Raw genomic sequence first — 19,760 nt, forward strand, 5'->3', positions numbered from 1 at the left:
ATATTTGTTAAATATAAAGTTAAAAAAACTACAATTTTGCTTCCTCTGTGCTAGAGTGTTTATTTTACACCTTTAATGAAGTTTAATTGACATAAAATGAGTCCCACATTGTAAAATGTACAATGTAATAAGTTTTGACCAAATGAGAGTGTGTCTGTGTGTGTACATTTTTCATATTCTCTACTTGATCCTCTACAACCCTGTGACTTGACTTATTTCCGTTTTACAGATAAAAAAACTGGGGACCAAAGTGATTAAGTAACCTTCCTGGGGTCACTGTAAGTGGCTGACCTGGGATTTGAAACCGAGTTGTCTGAAAAGTAGAGTAGACCTTTGGGTTTTGGTATGCCCTCTGTTTTTAAGCACTGCACTCTAAAGTCCTAGTGCTTTTGGTTTCCTGGGTTGGGAATATCTGCGATCTCCTCTCTAATTTATCCATAGTTTCTTCATATTTGTGTGTGTGTGTGTGTGTGTGTGTGTGTGTGTGTGTGCTATTGGTGATGTCCTTTTGCAACAAAAATTTTTTTGATCCCTCCCCCCGCCTTAAGTAAGCTCTAGGCCCAATGTGGGGCTTGAAAACAAAATCCTCTGATCGAGTCACCTGCCCTACTGACTAGTCAGGCACCCCAAATTTCTGATTTTGATCAAGTCCCATTTATTTTTTCGTCTGTTGATTGTGCCTTTAGTGTCATATCTAAGAATCCATTGCCAAATCCAAGGTCTTGAAGATTTACCCCAATTTTTTTTCTTGCAAGAGTTTTAGAGTTTTAGCCTTTACATTTAGGTATTTGATCCATTTTGAATTAATTCTTATATATGTTGTAAGGTAGGAGTCCAACCGCATTCTTTTACATGTGGATATCCAGTTGTCTCAGCTCTGTTGAAAAGACTATTCTTTTCTCAGTAAGTTGTCTTGGTTCTCTTTTCAAAAATCATTTGACTATAAATGTAAGAGTTTATTTTTGGACTGTTGCTATTTCATTGTTCTTTTATCCTTATGTCAGGAGCATACTATCTTGATTACTGTAGGTTCTTATTTTGAATTCCTGATGTATCATTTCTTCTGTAAATATTTCAATATATATATTTCTCTAAGAGAATGAAAGTTTTAAAAACATCACACTTGGGGGCAAGGAACCTGGCTGGCTCAGTCAGTAGAGCTTGTGACTTTTTTTAAAAATTTTTTTCGATGTTACTTTTTTGAGAGAGAGAGAAGGGGAGGGGCAGAGAGAGAGGGAGACACACAATCTGAAGCAGGCTCCAGGCTTCCAGCTGTCAGCACAGAGCCCATTGTGGGGCTTGAACTCAAGAGCCGCGATCATGACCTGAGCCGAAGTCGGACACTTAACCGACTGAGCCACGCAGGCATCCCTTAATTCTTTAGTATTATGGAATGTTGTGTGTCTCTTAAAAAATAATCTGCTTTACTGAAGTATAGTGTACATACAGTAAAATTCACCAATTTTATGTGCAATGTAATGAATTTTTAGCCTCAGATTAATTTTGTTACAATTTACATATAGTAAAATTTAACCTTTTTTAGGTATGTTTTAGGAGTTTCTTTTTGGCTCTGCCTTTAGTTTGGGGAGTGGCAAGTTCAAGGTATAGTTTACATGCAGTAAACTCATCCTATGCAGTGTAAAGTTCTTTGAGTTTTGGCAGATGTATAGTCACGTAATCACTACCACAATTCAGATACCACCCTATAAAGTTCCCTCTGTACTTTTATAATAAATATCCTTTCTTCTCCCTTAGCCCCTGGCAGTCACTGATTTGATTTCTGTATAGATTTGCCTTTCCAGAATGTCATATAAATGGGATTATGGATTATTTTTGTGTCTAGCTTCTTTAATTTATCACAGTGCTTTTGAAATTCATCCATGCTGTGTGTAGCATGTATCAGTAATTTGTAACTTTATTACTGAGTAGTATTCCACTATTCAGGATGCACTACTGTGGTTTATTTATCAGGTAATAGACATTTGGGGTGTTTTCACTTTTTGGCTATTTTGAAGAAACCAGCTCTGAACATTCACATTCACATTCATTACTTTTGAATACGTACCTGGGAGTGGGGTTGTATAAGTCTGTTTGACTTCATAAGAAAATGTCAAACTGTTCTCCAAATGGCTGTGCCATTTTCCATTCCACCAGTGGTGTGTGAGAGTTTCAGCTGCTTGGCCTCCTTGCTAGTTGTTGGTATTATCAGTCTTCAATTTTATCAGCTAAGTCTACTTGCTTAAATGACTGTGTAAGTCTTTTGCCTACTTATTGAGCTATTTATCTTCTTATTAATAAGTTCTTTGAGTTCTTTGTAATTCTGGGTATAAGGTTATTATCAGACATAACATTTGCAAATGTTACCTTGTCTGTGGGTTGACTTAATTTTCTTTTTTTTTAAAATTTTTAATGTTAATTTATCTTTGAGAGAGACAGAGTACAAGTGGAGGAGAGGTAGAGAGAGAGAGGGACACAAAATCTGAAGCAGGCTCCAGGCTCTGAGCTGTCAGCACAGAGCCCGATGTGGGGCTTGAACTCATGAATGGTGAGATCATGACCTGAGCTGAAGTCTGACGCTTAACCGACTGAGCCACACAGGCGCCCCGACTTAATTTTCTTAACAGTCTTTCAAAGGACAGAATACTTGAAAATTGGATGAAATCTAATTTGTCAATTTTTGCTTTTATGGTTTGCATTTTTTCTGTTTGAAAATTTTTGTCTAACCAAAGGTCATAGAGAGTTTCTCCCATATTTTCTGTTAAAAGTTATACTTAACTCTTTTGTGATTAGGTCATTGATACGTTTTGAGTTAGCCTTGCCAAGCTTTTGTTTTTAGTAGCTTTTTGGTAGATTCTCTTAGGATTTTCTGCCTAAATGATCATACTATCTTTATTATTAAAGACAGTTTTCCTTTTCTCTGTCTAGTCTTGCCTTGATATTGCCTAAGCTAGAACTTCCAGTTCTAGTGTCTCTTCATTTTATTTATTTATTATTTTTGTGATGTTTATTTATTTTTGAGAGAGAGAGAGAGCTCTTGAGCAAGTGAGCGCTAGTGGGGGAGGGGCAGAGAGGGAGAGAGACTGAGGATCCAGAGCAGGCTCTGCACTGACAACAGAGAGCCCAGTGCAGAACTTGAACTCATGACCCATGAGATCATGACCTGAGCCAAAGTCGGACACTTAACTGACAGAATCACCCAGGCGCCCCTATTTTATTTTTTTATAATTCTAATCAAGATTCTCGTGAGATTCACAAGTTGATATGTCATCCATTTTAATCTACCATTTACCTCTTATTTTATGCTAGGTGCTTTTGATTCAGTGATCAGTACAAAGTCCCTAACTTTGTGGAACTTGCTCATTGTCATCAGAGGCACATTAGTAAAATACCTTGATTTTTCAAAAGGTGGATCAACATCAGTTCCGTTGTAAAGCTTAAAGATAATTAAATGAGAATAAGAACACTTTGACATTTCTCAGTTATGTGTACATTAAGCTTCCATGAAGAAAGTATTTAATAAACTGTCAAGAAATTTGTTTTAAATTTTTTTTTTTCAACATTTATTTATTTTTGGGACAGAGAGAGACAGAGCATGAACGGGGGAGGGGCAGAGAGAGAGGGAGACACAGAATCGGAAACAGGCTCCAGGCTCTGAGCCATCAGCCCAGAGCCCGACGCGGGGCTCGAACTCCCGGACCGCGAGATCGTGACCTGGCTGAAGTCGGACGCTTAACCGACTGCGCCATTTATTTTTGGGACAGAGAGAGACAGAGCATGAACGGGGGAGGGGCAGAGAGAGAGGGAGACACAGAATCGGAAACAGGCTCCAAGCCATCAGCCCAGAGCCCTACGCGGGGCTCGAACTCACGGACCGCGAGATCGTGACCTGGCTGAAGTCGGACGCTTAACCGACTGCGCCACCCAGGCGCCCCAAGAAATTTGTTTTAAATATTTATTTTTTTTGAGAGAGCACGAGGGAGAGAGAGCTCTGCGCCACCATGGAGCCCAGCTTGGGGGCTGGATCCCATGAACCATGAGGTCAGGACCTGAACCGAAATCAAGAGTTGGATGCTCAACCGACTGAACCATCTAGATGCTCCAAGAAATTTGTTTTAGAAATAATGGCTCATGTAAAACAGCAGTAGACTTTATTTTTAAAATTGTAGTTGTTGACATTGCAGCCACATTTTTTTTTTTTTCAGTGCAGAGGTTGGCACATCTTTCTTGAAGTGACTCGGATAGTAAGTGTTTTAGACATTATGGGCCATATAACTTCTCTGTTGCATATTCTTGGCTTTTCTTCTTCCCTCCCCTCCCCCTTCCTCCCTTCCTCCCTTCCCCCCTCTCTCCTTAAAAACCATACTTAACTCAGAATCTCAACAAAACAGGTTGTGGGCTGTAGTTTGCTGACCATTGATTTACGTAATGATTACTTTGAAATCTTTCTCCATCTTTTTCTTTCTACTTTGGGCACATTTATTCATTAGATATTTATTAAGTGTATATCATATGTGAGCTATGGTTCCTTTTTGCTGATTTTGGTAAGCAGTACAAAGACGTGTAAGATACTATGTGCCAATCTTTGTTGTTTAGGTTTTATTCATCCAGGAGCTTTTGGCCAAGGGCATGAATGAATGGGTGTTGAAACCCAGGAGTTTCAGTCTAGAGAGTACTGTGTGTATTTGATTGGGATGTCATATTCCAAGGAAGGTTTCTTGAAAGATGACATTTGAGTTTCAAGGCTGTGTAGGATTGAATTTTTCTATTACAAGACATTAAAGACATTTTGGACGGTAAAGTAGAAGTTAATAAATCATGTAGAGTTCCTAATTTAAAAAAGTGTATAATTTTAGATATATAGAAAAGCTGCAATGATATTACAAATAATTCTATACCCTTCACCTTCATTCTTTATGTGATATTTACTTTTTAATTTTTTCTCTGTTAAATTAAGATACACATATATAATTTGTTATAAAATTAAAATTATTTTATTAAACGTATGGGAGACATGGTGCTCCTTAGCCCTAAATAATTCAGAGTACATTTCCTAATAACAAGGACATTCTCTTTCAAAACCACAGTACATTTGTCAAAATGAGAAAATTAATGTTGTGTCAGACTGTTATCTATAGACCTTATTCAGATTTCACTCGTTGTTCTGATGTTCTCTACAGCAAAACAGAATACTCTTTTGACGGCCCAGGAACCAATCTGCGATTATATGTTACATTCAGTTGTCATGTCTTTTTGGTTTCCTTTAATCTAAACTAGTTCCTTAATCTTTGTCTTTTATGACTTGATGCTTTTGAAGATTACAGGTTATTTTGTAGAATGTCCCTTAACTGGGGTTTCTCTCTTTCCTCATGATTTAGATTCTGATTGTGCCTTCTTAGCAAGAATACCACAGATTTGCCGTGTTCTTATTGCATGATTTGGGGCAGTTACATGATGTGCATATTTGTCCCGTTGCTGGTACACTGTTAACTTGGATGACTTGGCAAGGAACGGATAGGTTTTCCTTTTTTCTGATTTCTTTAATTTTTTAAGTAATCTCTACCCCCATTGTGGGCTCAAACTCAACGACTAAGAGTTGTGATCAAGAGTCGCATGCTCTACTGACTAAGCCAGCCTGGCACTCTAGATCTGCTAGACTTCTTTACTAGAAAATTATTTTTCACTTTGTCATTAATCAGTATCTTGTGGGGAGTTGCTTTATAACTATATAAATATCCTGTTTCTGTTTTACTAGATTTAGCATCCATTGGTGATTTTTGTGTGAAACAGTTTATTAAGTGGCTACCAAATTGTAACCTTTTAATACCGTCATTCCTTCTACCTTTATTAGTTGGAATTCACTTGTCGGGTTGACAAGATGACAAGGAGATGGGGCTTGAGGTGAAGGAGCAGAGAGCTCAGTGTTAGGATGGCACAGATAATTTCTGTGAGGAGTTCATCTTCATAACCTAGGAGTTATGTGAAAGGGCACAGAGTCCAGATGAATGTCTCTTTCTTCTTCATGATGGATTGACCCTTTTATCATAAAATGTCCCTCTTGGGGCACCTGGGTGGCTCAGTCGGTTAAGCGTCCAACTTTGGCTCAAGTCACGATCCCATGGCTTGTGGGTTTGGGCCCCGCTTCTGGCTCTGTGCTGACAGCTCAGAACATGAAGCCTGCTTCGGATTTTGTGTGTGTGTGTCTCTCTCTGCCCCTTCCACACTCCCACTCTGTCTCTCTCAAAAATAAACACTAAAAAAATTTTTTTAAATGTCCCTCTTTCTAGTAACACTTCTGTTTCGTTAGATAATTGTACAGCCACTGCAGCTTTCTTGTATGTGCTGTTCTTACAATATTTCCTTTTCCATCCTTTTCCTTTCAGTCTCTTTGTATCTTTAAATCTAAAATTCCTCTCTTGTAGACTGTGTATGGTTGGATCTTGTTTTTTATTCACTTAAGCCTGTGTCTGCAGTGATTCTATCAGTCTCCTATGGTAGCCTTTGACTACAAACTCCACTGTTTTTGAGGGCACCCTTTGGCATGAACTTCTCTACATGCTGTTGCAAATGAATTTCCGCTGGGAAGAGAATCTGAACTTTTTTTTTTTTTTAAATGTTTGTTTATTTTTGAGAGAAAGAGAGAGAGAGAGAGAAAAAATGGGGGAGGGGCAGGGGCAGAGGGAGAGGGAGACACAGAATCAGAAGCAGGCTCCAGGTTCTGAGCTGTCAGCACAGAGCCCCACGTGGGGCTCCAACTCATGAACCATGAGATCATGACCTGAGCAGAAGTCAGATGCTTAACCCACTGAGATGTGGCCCCCCTTTTTAATTGTGGTAAAATGTACATCGCATAAAAGTTAACCTTTGTAACCATTTTTAAATGTGTAGTTCAGGGGACCGAAGTACCTTCATTTGTTGTGCTCCCGCCTCCTCTATTAAGTTCCAAAATATCCCAGAAGGAATCCCTTTACCCACTAAGCATTTGCTCCCTATCCCAGCCATCCTTAGCTCCTGGTATTCACCAGTCTACTTTTTGCGTCTATGAATTTGACTACACTACATACCTCCTATAAGTAGAGTCATACAGTAGTTGTCCTTTTGTGTATGTGGCTTCTTTTCACTTAGCATGTGTTCATCCTTGTATGTGTCAGAACTTCATTTGTTTTTAAGGCTGAAAAATATTCTATTGTATGGATGTACCACCTTGTGTTTATCATTTGCCAGTGGACATTTGGGTTTTTCCACCTTTTGGCTATTGTAAATAGTGCTACTCTGAACATTGATGTACAAATATCTGTTCAGATCCATGCTTTCAGTTATTTTGGGTATGGATTCAGGAGTGGTATTGCTGGATCATAGGATAATTCTGTTTAATATTTTTTTAATTTTTAATGTTTATTTTTGAGAGAGCATGAGCAGGGAAGGCGCAGAGAGAGAGAGAGAGAGAGAGAGAGAGAGATTTTTTGAAGGAGGCTCCAGGCTCTGAGCTATCAGCATAGAGCCTGATGTGGGGCTTGAACTCATGAATGGTGAGATCATGACCTGAGCTGAAGTCGGACGCTTAACTGACTGAGCCACCCAGGTGCCCCAATTCTGTTTAAATTTTGGGGGACTGCCATACTATCTTCCACAGCAGCTATAACATTTTACATTCCCACAGGTAGTACACATGGGTTCCAGTTTCTCCACATTTTTCCAACACTTGGGATTTTCTGTCTTTTTTATAATAGCTTTCATAGTGGGGGTGAAGTGGTAGCTCATTGTGATTTTGATTTGCACCTTTCCTGATGACTAGTGATGTTGAACATCTTTTCATGTGCTTATCGGCTAACTGTATAGCTTCTTTGGAGAAATATCTATTCAAGTCTTTGTCCATTTTTGAATTGGGTTGTATGTTTTTTTTTGTTAATGAATTGTAGTTGTTTATTCTGGATTATCAGATACATGAAATGTACATATCTTACTCTGAAAAGTGGTGTCTTTACTCTGATAACTGATAATCCTTTGCATAAGAGCTTTTAATTTTGATGAAATAATTTTTGGTATTTTTTTTAATGTTTATGCATTTTGGTGTCACAGTTAAATCATTGCCAAGTTTAAAGTCACGAAGACTTTTCTCCTGTGTTTTCTTCTAAGAATTTCATAGTGGTAGCTCTTAAATTTACATCTTTGACCCATTTTGGGTTAATTTTTGTGTATGATTTAAGTTGTAAAGTTTCACCATATATGTGAGGGTTTATTTCTGGGCTCTCTATTCTATTTCATTGGATTTTATGTTTGTCCTTATGCCAGCACCACACTATTCTGATTACTGTAGCTTTATAGTAAGTGTTGAAATTGAGAAGCTACACTTTGCTTTTGATTTATGTGTCTTTAAATTTATAATAATTTTCCCTCCCTCTACACTGTCTTTTTCTTCTCATGCCATTTATTTGTTGCATAACCCATCTTTTGTTAGGTCAAATTTACCACATTCTGGGGCGCTTGGGTAGCTCAGTGGGTTAAGCACCTGACTCTTGATTTTGGCTCAGGTCATGATCTCAAGGTTGGTGAGTTCGAGCCCCAGGTGCAGAGCCTGCTTGGGATTCTTTCTCTCCCTCTCTCTCTGCCCCTCCCCTGCTCGCACTCGCAGGCTCTCTCTCTCTCTCTCAAATAAATAAACTTAAAAAAAAAAATACCACATTCTGGGTTTAACGGATTTGTAACCTCATGGTATCAGTTAATATATTCTTCTACACCCTGTTTCCCGTAAACTAGTAGGTCTTGATTAAATCCAGGCTCCAATTGCATCATATCAGAAGGTACTTTTTTTTTTTTTAACCTAAAGAGATTGTGAAAAACATGCAGAATGATAAAAATGAAGCCCTGCACACCTGTCACCTCGTCTCAACAGTTATTAACTCAAGCCAGTCTTATTTACAACCCCAGCTATTTCCTCCTTCCTGTATTAGTTTGAAGCAATATAAACTACTGTTACTCTTTAAAATTTCTTTATATTAACTTGGCATTTTGAATCATATTAACTTGATATTCAATAACTATTGAAAGATAATCCTGGATATGATTGTTTTGTGAAATATTCATCTAATCATAGGTATGTTTAGGACTAGAATATGATCTTGGCTTTTTTGAAATTTAGTTTTGTAACTATATGAAACATTAACTTGCTTTGTTCCAAAATACTAAAGAAAAAATTAAAAGTAAAGCATCTCTAAATGGATCCCAAAAGAAAAAACAAGAATGAATTTAAACTTTTAGCATAAGTTTCAGAGAATGCTCCTATGGTATGCTAACATTTCCCTTGGTTATTCCACCACTGGGTTTGGTCAGTGAAAATCAGTGGTTTCTATACTCCATACCTCTTGGTATTGCTCTCAGCCCAAGCCCAAGCCCAAGCCCAAGAATGATTTGTTCTGCTAAGTAAACCAGGTTGTCAAACAATTGCTCTTTATTAGTCAAAGATGTAATTGTATAATCAATAAAAATATAGAAGTCCCACCTCACAGAAGTCTTTAAATTCTTTTAAATCGCTTTATGGGGATGCAGGTGAATTTATGGGTACTGAATTGGTGGCATTTATATCTTAACTGTGGCATCTCAGCAACCACTAAGATAAGGTAACCCTAAGCAAGATTTTTAGCCATTTTATATAGCCTTTAATTACAGGCTACAAATAAATAGAAAACCCCAATAAATTCAAATGAAATGAATTTATTTGAAAAAATTTAGAAATTTGATTAGGTTTAATTGTGAAGGTAGTTTTCCTTGTGACGCAGTTTTAGAGAGGCAGTATAATCTAGAAATGAAAAGCCTGGACTTCGGGTCACCTGGTTACAATACCAGCTCTCCCTGCTCATGAACTAGAGGATTTTAGTCAAGATAATTTAACTAAGGTTTGGTTTCCTCCCTTAAAGTGAAGGGTAAGAGATTGCACATAGTGCTTACCATAGGGTCTGGTTTTTGTAGTAAGTATTAGTTACTATTATTATTAGTTCTCTTCCTTAGACTTTAGTAATTTCTCTCTCGGTGCTATGGTGAAGCAAAGAGTACGGAATCAGAATGTTAGAAATGAAAGAATTCAGAGGGTTGTGGTCAGATGTTAACTTCTAGATGAAGAGGAGAGTGATTGGGTTGGAGAGCAAACCAATCCTTCCTTGAGTTCTAAGATCAGTGCTATTTACTGGAATTGGCACCATTCATACTGGTAGACTCTTTAGACCTGAATTGTACTTCTCTTTGAATGTTTTAATATTGTGGCTTGAGTATCATGGTTATTTTATTAAAATGAGAGCCAGTCCTATAATTCCAGAGTAACTAATATTCTCTGAGGAATATAGAATTTCACTCTATTAATGTTTGTATCATTTCATAAAGGGCCTAATCTTTTCCATTGGAACAAGCCTTAGGTCGTGTTATGCTCTATAACTAAACTCATTTGACAATATTGACAGAAATTACTAGACAGCTGACTAGAAATTACTTGACAGCTGACTTTGGTGTACGGCATTGGTTCAGAGGTAGGGGGTTGGCAAGGAAAGACACTTGTTACCTAGATACTGGACAGAGGTACTTATTATTTAGAAAGGAAAGTGCTCTGAATGATTTAACTATTTCAAGTGTTTTTCTGCACTTGTAAACATAGTGCCTGTATTTAGAGACCAGGGGGAGAAGATGGGAGGTGACTTTGATGTCAGTCAATATGTCAGTTAAATCAGGAATAGAATTTATATTTTATTCCCAAGTAGTTTTTCTCCAACAGAGTGAGAGGTTACTTTTGGAGTAAAGATTATTTAGTATGGTTATTTTTCCAGTAGGCATTTTTATTTGTACTTTGTTTTATTTTGATCATGTTCACATTATTTCTTCCTTCCTCCCTGCCATGACCCATATCTTTTCTGGGCCTCTGAGCCAGCAAACACAGAGAGAACCATACTTAGGTAGCCTTTATAGTTAATATTAGATGAGCCTTACCCATGGATTGCCTATGCTTTTATTTGAATGGAATTATGCTTTATTTGAATGAAATTTAAATTTGAAAATTTTTTTTAGTATGGTTAGCCTGTTGAACTTAATAAACATAGTATTTAATTTTTTCAGAGGTCGAAACAGCAAAGGACTGCCTCAATCTACGGTGAGTAACTTTAATGTTAGTTGGTTTGAAAAATTGGTAATGAAAAATGTGATTTCTGAACCGGTGGACCAAAGCCAAGGTAAAAAAAATCCTTTTTCTTGGAATTTTATATCTGACAACGTTAAAATTTTTTTTTTATTTTTGAGAGAGAAAGTGAGACAGACTGTGAGGGAGGGGTAGAGAGAGAGAGGGAGACACAGAATCCGAAGCAAGCTCCAGGCTCCAGGCTCCGTGCTGTCAACACAGGGCCTGACACGGGGCTCGAGCTCATGAACTGTGAGATCATGTCCTGAGCTGAAGTCAGATGTTTAACAGGCTGAACTACCCAGGCGCCCAAAGAAAAATTTTTTTAATGTTTATTTTGAGTGAGTGAGTGAGTGAGCGAGAGAGAGAGAAGAGAGGAGAGAGAGAGAGAGAGAAAACGAGCAGTGTAGGGGGCCGGAGAGTGAGGGGACAGAGGATCCGAAGCAGGCTCTTGTGCTGACAGCAGAGAGGCTGACGGGGGACTCAAACTCACAGACTGTGAGATCATGACCTGAGCTGAAGTTGGACGTTAACTGACTGAGCCACGTAGGCACCCCTCTTAATAACTTTTATACTTCAGTACTGTTTGGTATAAAATTATTAGCTATATATGTTGTTTTTTGAGATGATTTTATATGAAAAATATAAAATTATCTGTTAATAGTATTTTTCTTGCCTAATAAGTTATTTGTTGTTTTATAAATGGCTAAAGGCAAATCTAAATGCGTAATGCCTAAAAAAGATCAATGGAACACCAGGACTGGAGTTGCAGAGTTCTTTGGGTGTTTGGTTTTGAATTAATGTGCTATCTTTTAGTTCGTTCCATTTTTCTCCCTTGGAAAGAGCCTTCTGGTTTTAAAATTTAGAACTTTTATCAATGAAAAAAATCCATGATTGATGGATACGTGCTGAGGGAACATAGTGCAGCGTCTTCTGCAAAAGACCCCTCCACCCCATTTATTTATTTACATATAGTTAAACCTATTTAGTGTACAGGTCTGTGAGTTTTGATGCATACGATTGTGTAACCACCACCACAGTCAAGATAATGGGACATTTCTCTCACTTTGAAAAATCACTCCTGCCACTTTGTAGTGAACCCTCCTCCCTTTACTCCCCAATATTTGTGGTTTTGTCTTTTCTCATATATGGAAGTTCACTTTTGCTTTTTTGTGTCATGTATAGTCAAAACATTGTTAGACGGTATGACTGATTTCACTTTTGAAAACTTAAGCCTCTTGTTTCTCTAAGGAAACAAAAGATTGTAGTAAAGTAAATCTTCTTTAATGCACGCAAGGTATTATAAAGCTAACTAACAGTTTTGTAACAAATTAAATGTTAACTCTAATATGGTATACACAAGGATAAATATGATGGCTAATATTTTTTTCTTAAAATTCCAGATTTCTTTTGATGGAATCTATGCCAATAGTGAGGATGGTTCATATACTTACATCAGTTGTTGTAAGTTACCAGATTATTGGGGAGAGACTGCCTGGCGCGTAGTGCAATAAAGTAATTTCATGGTGTTGAAATGTAGATGAATGATTCTCACAGTATCATTTCTTAGGTCACAATCAGGATTATTTAAAAAAAAACAGAACTCCATCAAGCTATCGTGACTCACTATAAAAGCATTCTGGTTAACCCTACTATGTACAAAATAATAGTAGTAGATGATTGTCTTTAGTGCATAGTTTTGTCACTTAATAGAACCAAGTCAGAAATACTTAACTTCAGTATTTAAATTCATACTGCAAACTCTGAGCAGGGCCTCCTGAGGAATTTGAGGATTCAGTTGTATTGTTAATGTTTTAATTTTTATTGTTCTGTCAGTAAATACCTAATATGTTGAATGAAGCCTGATGAGCTATATAAAAAATAAAAGAAAGCAACTGTCCCTTGAGACTGGCTAGCACACTGTTTCTTTGATAAATTAATTGTATGTTTTAGGGGATCCAATGTGAAGTACAAGTGAAAAAAACGGAGGTATATATGAAGGAGTTTTTAAACCTACAGTCCTAAGGTAATTTTTACTCTTTTCTCTTTTGTTGAATGTAAAACCCCATGAATCACAACTGCTGTATGTTTGTATGGCTTCCTGACAGTGTCCTGTTAGTTTCTGAGTTTAATAATTTATAGTTATGATGTGGACATGTTTGTCACATTTTCACGTTTAGTTACTTTACCACTTAGATTTTGCTCTTCAGTTTCAAATACTGATTATTTTATAAACTATTTTGTATAATCAACTTGCTTTGTGGGCTTATTACAGTATCTTTGACCTTTTCAAGCATTGTGGACCTGAAGGGGGATTGAGTGGTTCATTATTCTATTCTTATCACCATTAGTTACTTAAGACAGACTATGGTAGCAGGGACCAACTTGTAGGTGAGAAGTATTTTGAATGATGGAATAGATAATAGGTCATATTTCTGAGAAAAAGGTATGATTATAAGATTCTCTTAGATAGATTATTTTGTCAAGGGCATTTAAGAAATAGTACCTTGATATGCTGAAGAATTCTTATATTTTATAAGTGTTTTGAATATTTACTCCTGCTTCTCATTTTAGTGTGATTTGGTACTTGATGCTGCACATGAGGAAACGTATGGAATCCAGTTCGGGGCCAAAACGTGAAGAAATAATGGAGAGTATTTTGTTCAAGTGTTCAGACTTTGTTGTGGTACAGTTTAAAGACATGGACTCCAGTTATGCAAGAAGAGGTGAATTTTGATTTCCTAAATATGTGTCATGGTTTATAAGATTTTATTCAAACAAAGACTTTATGCATTGATTATACAGACTTTTTTTTTTTTTTTTAGAGTAACCTGATATAGGACAAATGGAATTTTATGCATTTTTGTTGGAAAATATTTAAAACTTCAGAGGAAGATTCCTTGATACTTTAGGATAAATCATGAGAGTTTGTGTTCTGTTTAAAGTTTGTAAGGGTTTTCAGTCTATAGTTTCATGGTCAAGAATGCTACTGATTATACTCACTGAAATTTCTTGTCCCATTTGGCCTTCAGTTCATAAACTTTTCATTTTAAGATGCTTATAAATAACACATATGTAGTTTTATCATGCTTATAGTTTCCATAAATGTTATAGTTTTATGACCTGGAAATAACATAGGATAAGAGAGAACGGGCAGAGAGCTATGGATAGAAAACAACGGCTTAATGAAGATGAAAAAGATAAGTAGAACATGCGTATTTAAGAAAAACATTCAGGAGGGGTGGAGGAGAGGAGGAAAATGGGTGATGGGCATTGAGGAGGGCACTTGTTGGGATGAGCACTGGGTGTTATATGTAAGCGATGAACCACAGGAATCTACCCCCAAACCAAGAGTACATCTTACACACTGTATGTTAGCCAATTTGATAACAAATTATATTAAAAAACTAATAAAACATTCAGAGTATGGGACTGTTTTGAAAAACTAAAAGGGATGACATAGTTATATTAAAATTTAGTCCATTTCAAATGTCCATTGAGGAGGAAAATACGGGAATTACTGTTACTCATTTGGAGAGTATATGCGGTGCTGAGTGTTTAGTATCACATTGAAAGGCTCTTGGCAATTTTGAACTTGGCTCTAACCTTTTTTTTTAATGTTTATTTTTGAGAGAGAGTGTGAGACAGCGAGGAGCGCATGCACATAAATGGGGGGGAGGGGTAGAGAGAGAGAGGGAGACACAGAATCTGTAGCACGCTCTGAGCTGACAGCCGAAGTGGGGCTCGAACTCACGAACTGTGAGATCATGACCTGAGCTGAAGTAGGACGCTTAATGACTGAGCCACCCAGGGGTCCCTTGGCTGAAAAATTCTTAAATTGATTTTTCTGGTCAGATTCTATAGTCAATTCCATTGTGAGTTGTAAACTCCCCACAGTTTTTTGATTTTCATCATTCAGCTGTTTTTGTTGCGCTCATTTTTCTGCATTGTTTTTTAGAAATTACAAGCCACCAGAAAGTTAAAGCCTTTCCTTTGGACCTCTTAAGGTTCTCACCTATAGTTAGCTTGTTTTTTCAGAAGCTAGCAGTGCTAGGTACCTGTAATGGTTTGCAGTGCTGGAGAAAGCACTGTGTTCTGTTTTGTACCTTCTCAAATGTCTGTGTCTCTGATTTACAACTCTTTGTCTAAGAGTCCTTCAATGGCGCATACAAGGAAACAAGTCTTTTTTTTGTTGCTGCCTTTGGAGTTGATCTTATTTATGCCTAGGACCACAAAATTATATTTATGCTTATACTGTTGAAGTATTTCACTGTTTTAAATTTAAAAATTGACTTTGGATAATAAGCTGAAAGGGAAAATACAGTTTTAGTTGAATCTAGTAGTACATAGCACTCTGGAAAAAGTATTGGTCACAACAACAACAAAATGTTCCTTACTCTGTTGGGTACCAGGCCATTTAGCTAATAGCCATTTACAATACGCTTTGTCTTTTGTTCTTAAAGTGAATTAGCATTTCCTAAATTTGGAAAGATAAATGTTACTTGGAAATATCTGTGGCATCCCATTCTTTGATCCTCTTCAAAATTAATGTCTTAAATTTTTTGTTTTATTTTATTATTTTATCATGTCTTTATTTCTTAGGTAATTGTGTTCATTGTAGAAAGCCAAGAAAAAAGATCAGAGCGACAACTTTGACACTATTCAGTACACTCATAACGGATGGGTGTATTTGCTATATACATAAAAATATAGTTTTCTTGATGAGGACATCCCATAGTGGACTAATTTCAGGTATTTTATTTAAAGACTGTAGTGGTTTAGTGAATTACACAATTGTGTCCACTGCATGGTATCCTGAAAAATAGTATTAAGTCATGTGTTTGAGGATTTCAGGTCCCTCCTCTCTACTCTCTTCTTTTTTTAAACATTCATTTAAGAGAGAAAGACAGTGTGAGTGGGGGAGGGGCAGAGAGAGGGAGACACAGAATCTGAAGCAGGCTCCAGGCTCTGAGCTTGTTAGCACAGAGCCCAGCGTGGGGCTTGAACTCATGAGCTGTGGGATCATGACCTGAGCTGAAGTCGGACGCTTAACCCACTGAACCACCCAGGTGCCCAAAGGATTTCAGGTCTCCTAAGCCAGATTCTTAATACTGTCCTGGAAGATAGTATTAATACTATCCTTGCCCTCTATAAATATTATTTTGGAGATGCTATTAGTATAGAAAAAACTTTTTAGGGTAATTAATTGGCATGGTTCATTAATTACAAAAATTAAGACATGATTAAGTAACTTGGTAAAGTGAAGACACAAACCTAGCAGCTTCTAACCCCCCAACTCATGTTCTTGAATACTGTACTATTGTACATAAATTATGTGGTCTCATTTGTTGTTTAGCTTAGTCAGAATAAGCCTGCATTTACCTTAAGGGATTTCCCCACAAAGCCAAAAGTAAACAAAATTCCTGTATAGTATAAATATGCAGATTATTCAAGATTCTTTTCTTTTTAAAATCTTTGGCTTTATTTTTGGGGAAACTTTTAAAAGTTAAGTTAGTATGGCTTTTAACTTCTTAATTCTGACTACTGATTTTAGTAAGTTTTTTGTTTTACTAGGTTTTTAAAGTTGTCACATTTGTACACATATGCAAGGGAATAAAAGGCCTAGAAATAATTGATCTGTTTTTATGATATGATGGGTAAGTTTCATGTGATCTCTTGAATGCTATACATGTTACCCAGTTTGAGTTGTGGGCAAAATGAAGAGTAACTCTGCATTTTGTAAGCTGTGGATTCCTTTTGCACACCCACAATTAGACCATCAGGTTATCACTGGAAAATTAGTGTGTGTTTTATCCGTTATCTGAATTCCATTGCAGACAGATATGGGATGCTCTTATTTTCCCCTCTTCATTTTGCTATTTTGTAGGGCATTCAGCTGCTTTTTGTCTCTGCATCTTTCTACTTTGGAATTGGCGTATGATCTCTACTCATTTTTTACTTTCCTGTTTCCAGTTTCCTTTCTCACTTGATTTTCCTCCTTCATTCTCTTTCTGCTTTTTCTTTTGCTGCTTTTCTCATATTTTGCTCTTTAATATCTCAACTACATTTAGTTCTGGCTGCTCGTCTTTCTTCATTCTCCTAACTTACGCTTCTTTCTGCTGCTTCATTCCTTAAAAGCGTTCTCAGTCTAGAGAACAGGGGCCAGCAAACTTCAGGCCTGTAGGCCAGATTCACTCATTGGTAAATAAAGTTTTATTGTAACACAATATACCTGCTTATTTTTGTGCTGTGTGTGGCTGCTTTCATGCTACAGGGATAGAGTTGAGTGGTTGGAATAAGAGACTATATGGCTTGCAAAGCCAAACAATATTTATTACCTGGTCCTTTACAAAAAAATCTTGCCAATTCTTGTCCTAGATCTTTTTTCCTGCTACATTTGGTCTGTTAGGGCTGATCAGAAATACGTACTGTATTGTCTTTGGTCAAATAACATAGAATATACTTTGTCTCTAAACTCATGCTTGACTCTAATCTAATATTGTGTAATTTCATTAATTCCCTTATTTGTGACCATTCAAATTGGATTTAGTTTGAAGAATCACTTTCTTTCCAGCTCTTTTGTCACAATAAGTGAAAAATCACATATGAGAAAATTAAGTTACTGGGAATGATCTCCATCCTCAACTATTTGCCCCCCTCCCTTACCTACAACTTTATCTTCCCCTTGCCATCATTACTCTCTTTCCTTTGGTTTTAGTAGGTGGGATATTTCACTTCCTGTTCAATCTCAAACTCCTCCAGTCATGCTTTTGACTGTGTTCCACCATTCCTGGGTTCTTGCTCTTTTCTGTCACCTCTGTTTCCAGACTCTTCAACCTCTTCCTCTCTAGTTGCTCCTTCGTTTAGCCCAAAAACCTATTCAAGTCCCTCTGTTCCTGAAAGAATTCCTTTTTGGTCCTGGACTCTTCTTACTTAATATCCTGTCTTCCTTTCTTACTCAAACTTCTTGACTCTTAGTTTCTACGGACTCATCGCATGGTAATCTGCCTTTTATATTCACACCTACAAGCTTCTGGGGCTACCAGTAACGCCTCATTCATAGGTCCTCTGTACTCTTTTTCAGACTTAATATTGATTTTGGCACTGTTGATTTCGTCCTTCAGAAAGCTGCTCTTCTGTTCTCATGTGTTTTATTCATCATTCCTTCTGTGCTCATTCTTGGGCTTTATATCTGTTAAAGTGCTCTTAAATGTGTTGTGTTCCCAGTGTTGTTTCTTTGCCACTGCTCTTACCGTGTATCAGTTGTTTTATACTCTGCTAATTTCAGTTACCATATATAAGCTATTGCCAACATCTTTGTATATTGCCTTTACACCACGTTGTATTATAATTACGTTTCTCCCCTATTATACTTTGAGCTTTGTAGAATTTTTTTTAATCCTTGGAGCCTAGTATAGTATTTCTGTGCATAGGACAGGCACAATTGTAAATGTCTGTTTTGATGTGAATGAAATTAGGACTTACACATACTTAAAAAAAAACAACAACTATTTTATGTAAAGAGTGAGAAAACTATGGGGCGCCTGGGTGGCTCAGGTCAGTTAAGCGGTCCGACTTCAGCTCAGGTCATGATCTCGCGGTCTGTGAGTTCAAGCCCCGTGTCGGGCTCTGTGCTGACAGCTCAGAGCCTGTAGCCTGTTTCAGATTCTGTGCCTCCCTCTCTATCTGACCCTCCCCTGCTCATGCTCTGTCTCTCTCTGTCTCAAAAATAAATAAATGTTAAAAAAAAAATAAAAAAAAAGAGTGAGAAAACTAGAAGCAGTCTTACATATACAGCCTGCCAGCAAATACTTATTGAGCTCTGGATTGTGTTCGTTGCTGTGCTTGTTGCTATAGACAGTACAGAGAAATTCAAGACTTAATCTATTTTGGGTCCCTTTTGAGAACTTAGTGAAACTGTATACCCTCACCCTAGAAAAAACTGTGCACATGGACTTTTACACTTAATTCTGTAGTGTTCACAGTTCCCTAGGGAGTTCATGTACTCCATATTAAGAAGCTCCGCTCCAGGCATTTTCACAGTTGGAGATACCAAGGCATGTGAAGGAATTCAAGAAAAGTGGAATGTTAAAATTAGTGGCATCGAATTCCAAATAGAGTTCAGAGACATGAAGAATTGTATTGGTTGTAGTAGTTGGAAGAAGTTGGACTGTGAATGTGTGATAAGAGGGTAGTGAGAAAGTCATACAGATTATTTTATTCTGGTGTGGCACTATTGTGTTCTCATGTGGTTGTCCTGTAGCTCTATAGGGCAAGGTCCTACGAGTAACAGAGAATTATCTCTTCTGAAGGGCATGATATTAGGAATGCCATGTCAGTTATATCTAAGAAGAGACAAATCTCAGCTGGCTATGACCTGGGAAGACTTAAATTCTGAGGATCAATTTAAATGTGCTCTAAATTCATTCGTGGGTGGTGTTCTAGTAGGGCAGTAGGCTCTGTAGATGGGCAGAGGTGCTAATGTTGGACAGGCAAGCAGCTGTAAAGTTGAACAAGTGCTCAAGATCAACAGCCTGCCCTGTGGCAGGAGGGAGGGTAGGCCCTGTGGTGGGTAGGCAGATGGGGTGATGGATAAGCAGGGTGGTCT

The 19,760-nt window shown here is 37.4% G+C and overlaps 1 protein-coding gene across 1 annotated transcript in view; it reads left to right on the forward strand.

The window, feature by feature from the left end:
* Positions 1-19,760, forward strand: part of ATXN2 (ataxin 2) — a 118,988-nt gene that overhangs the window by 23,010 nt on the left and 76,218 nt on the right. Inside the window, 7 exon segments of the mRNA XM_030336252.1 lie at positions 11,095-11,128; positions 12,556-12,582; positions 12,584-12,616; positions 13,106-13,129; positions 13,132-13,170; positions 13,727-13,756; positions 13,758-13,878. Of these exon segments, the coding sequence (XP_030192112.1) occupies positions 11,095-11,128; positions 12,556-12,582; positions 12,584-12,616; positions 13,106-13,129; positions 13,132-13,170; positions 13,727-13,756; positions 13,758-13,878 (308 nt within the window).

The sequence above is a fragment of the Lynx canadensis genome, chromosome D3 (assembly GCF_007474595.2).
Source record: "Lynx canadensis isolate LIC74 chromosome D3, mLynCan4.pri.v2, whole genome shotgun sequence".
NCBI lineage: Eukaryota > Metazoa > Chordata > Mammalia > Carnivora > Felidae > Lynx > Lynx canadensis.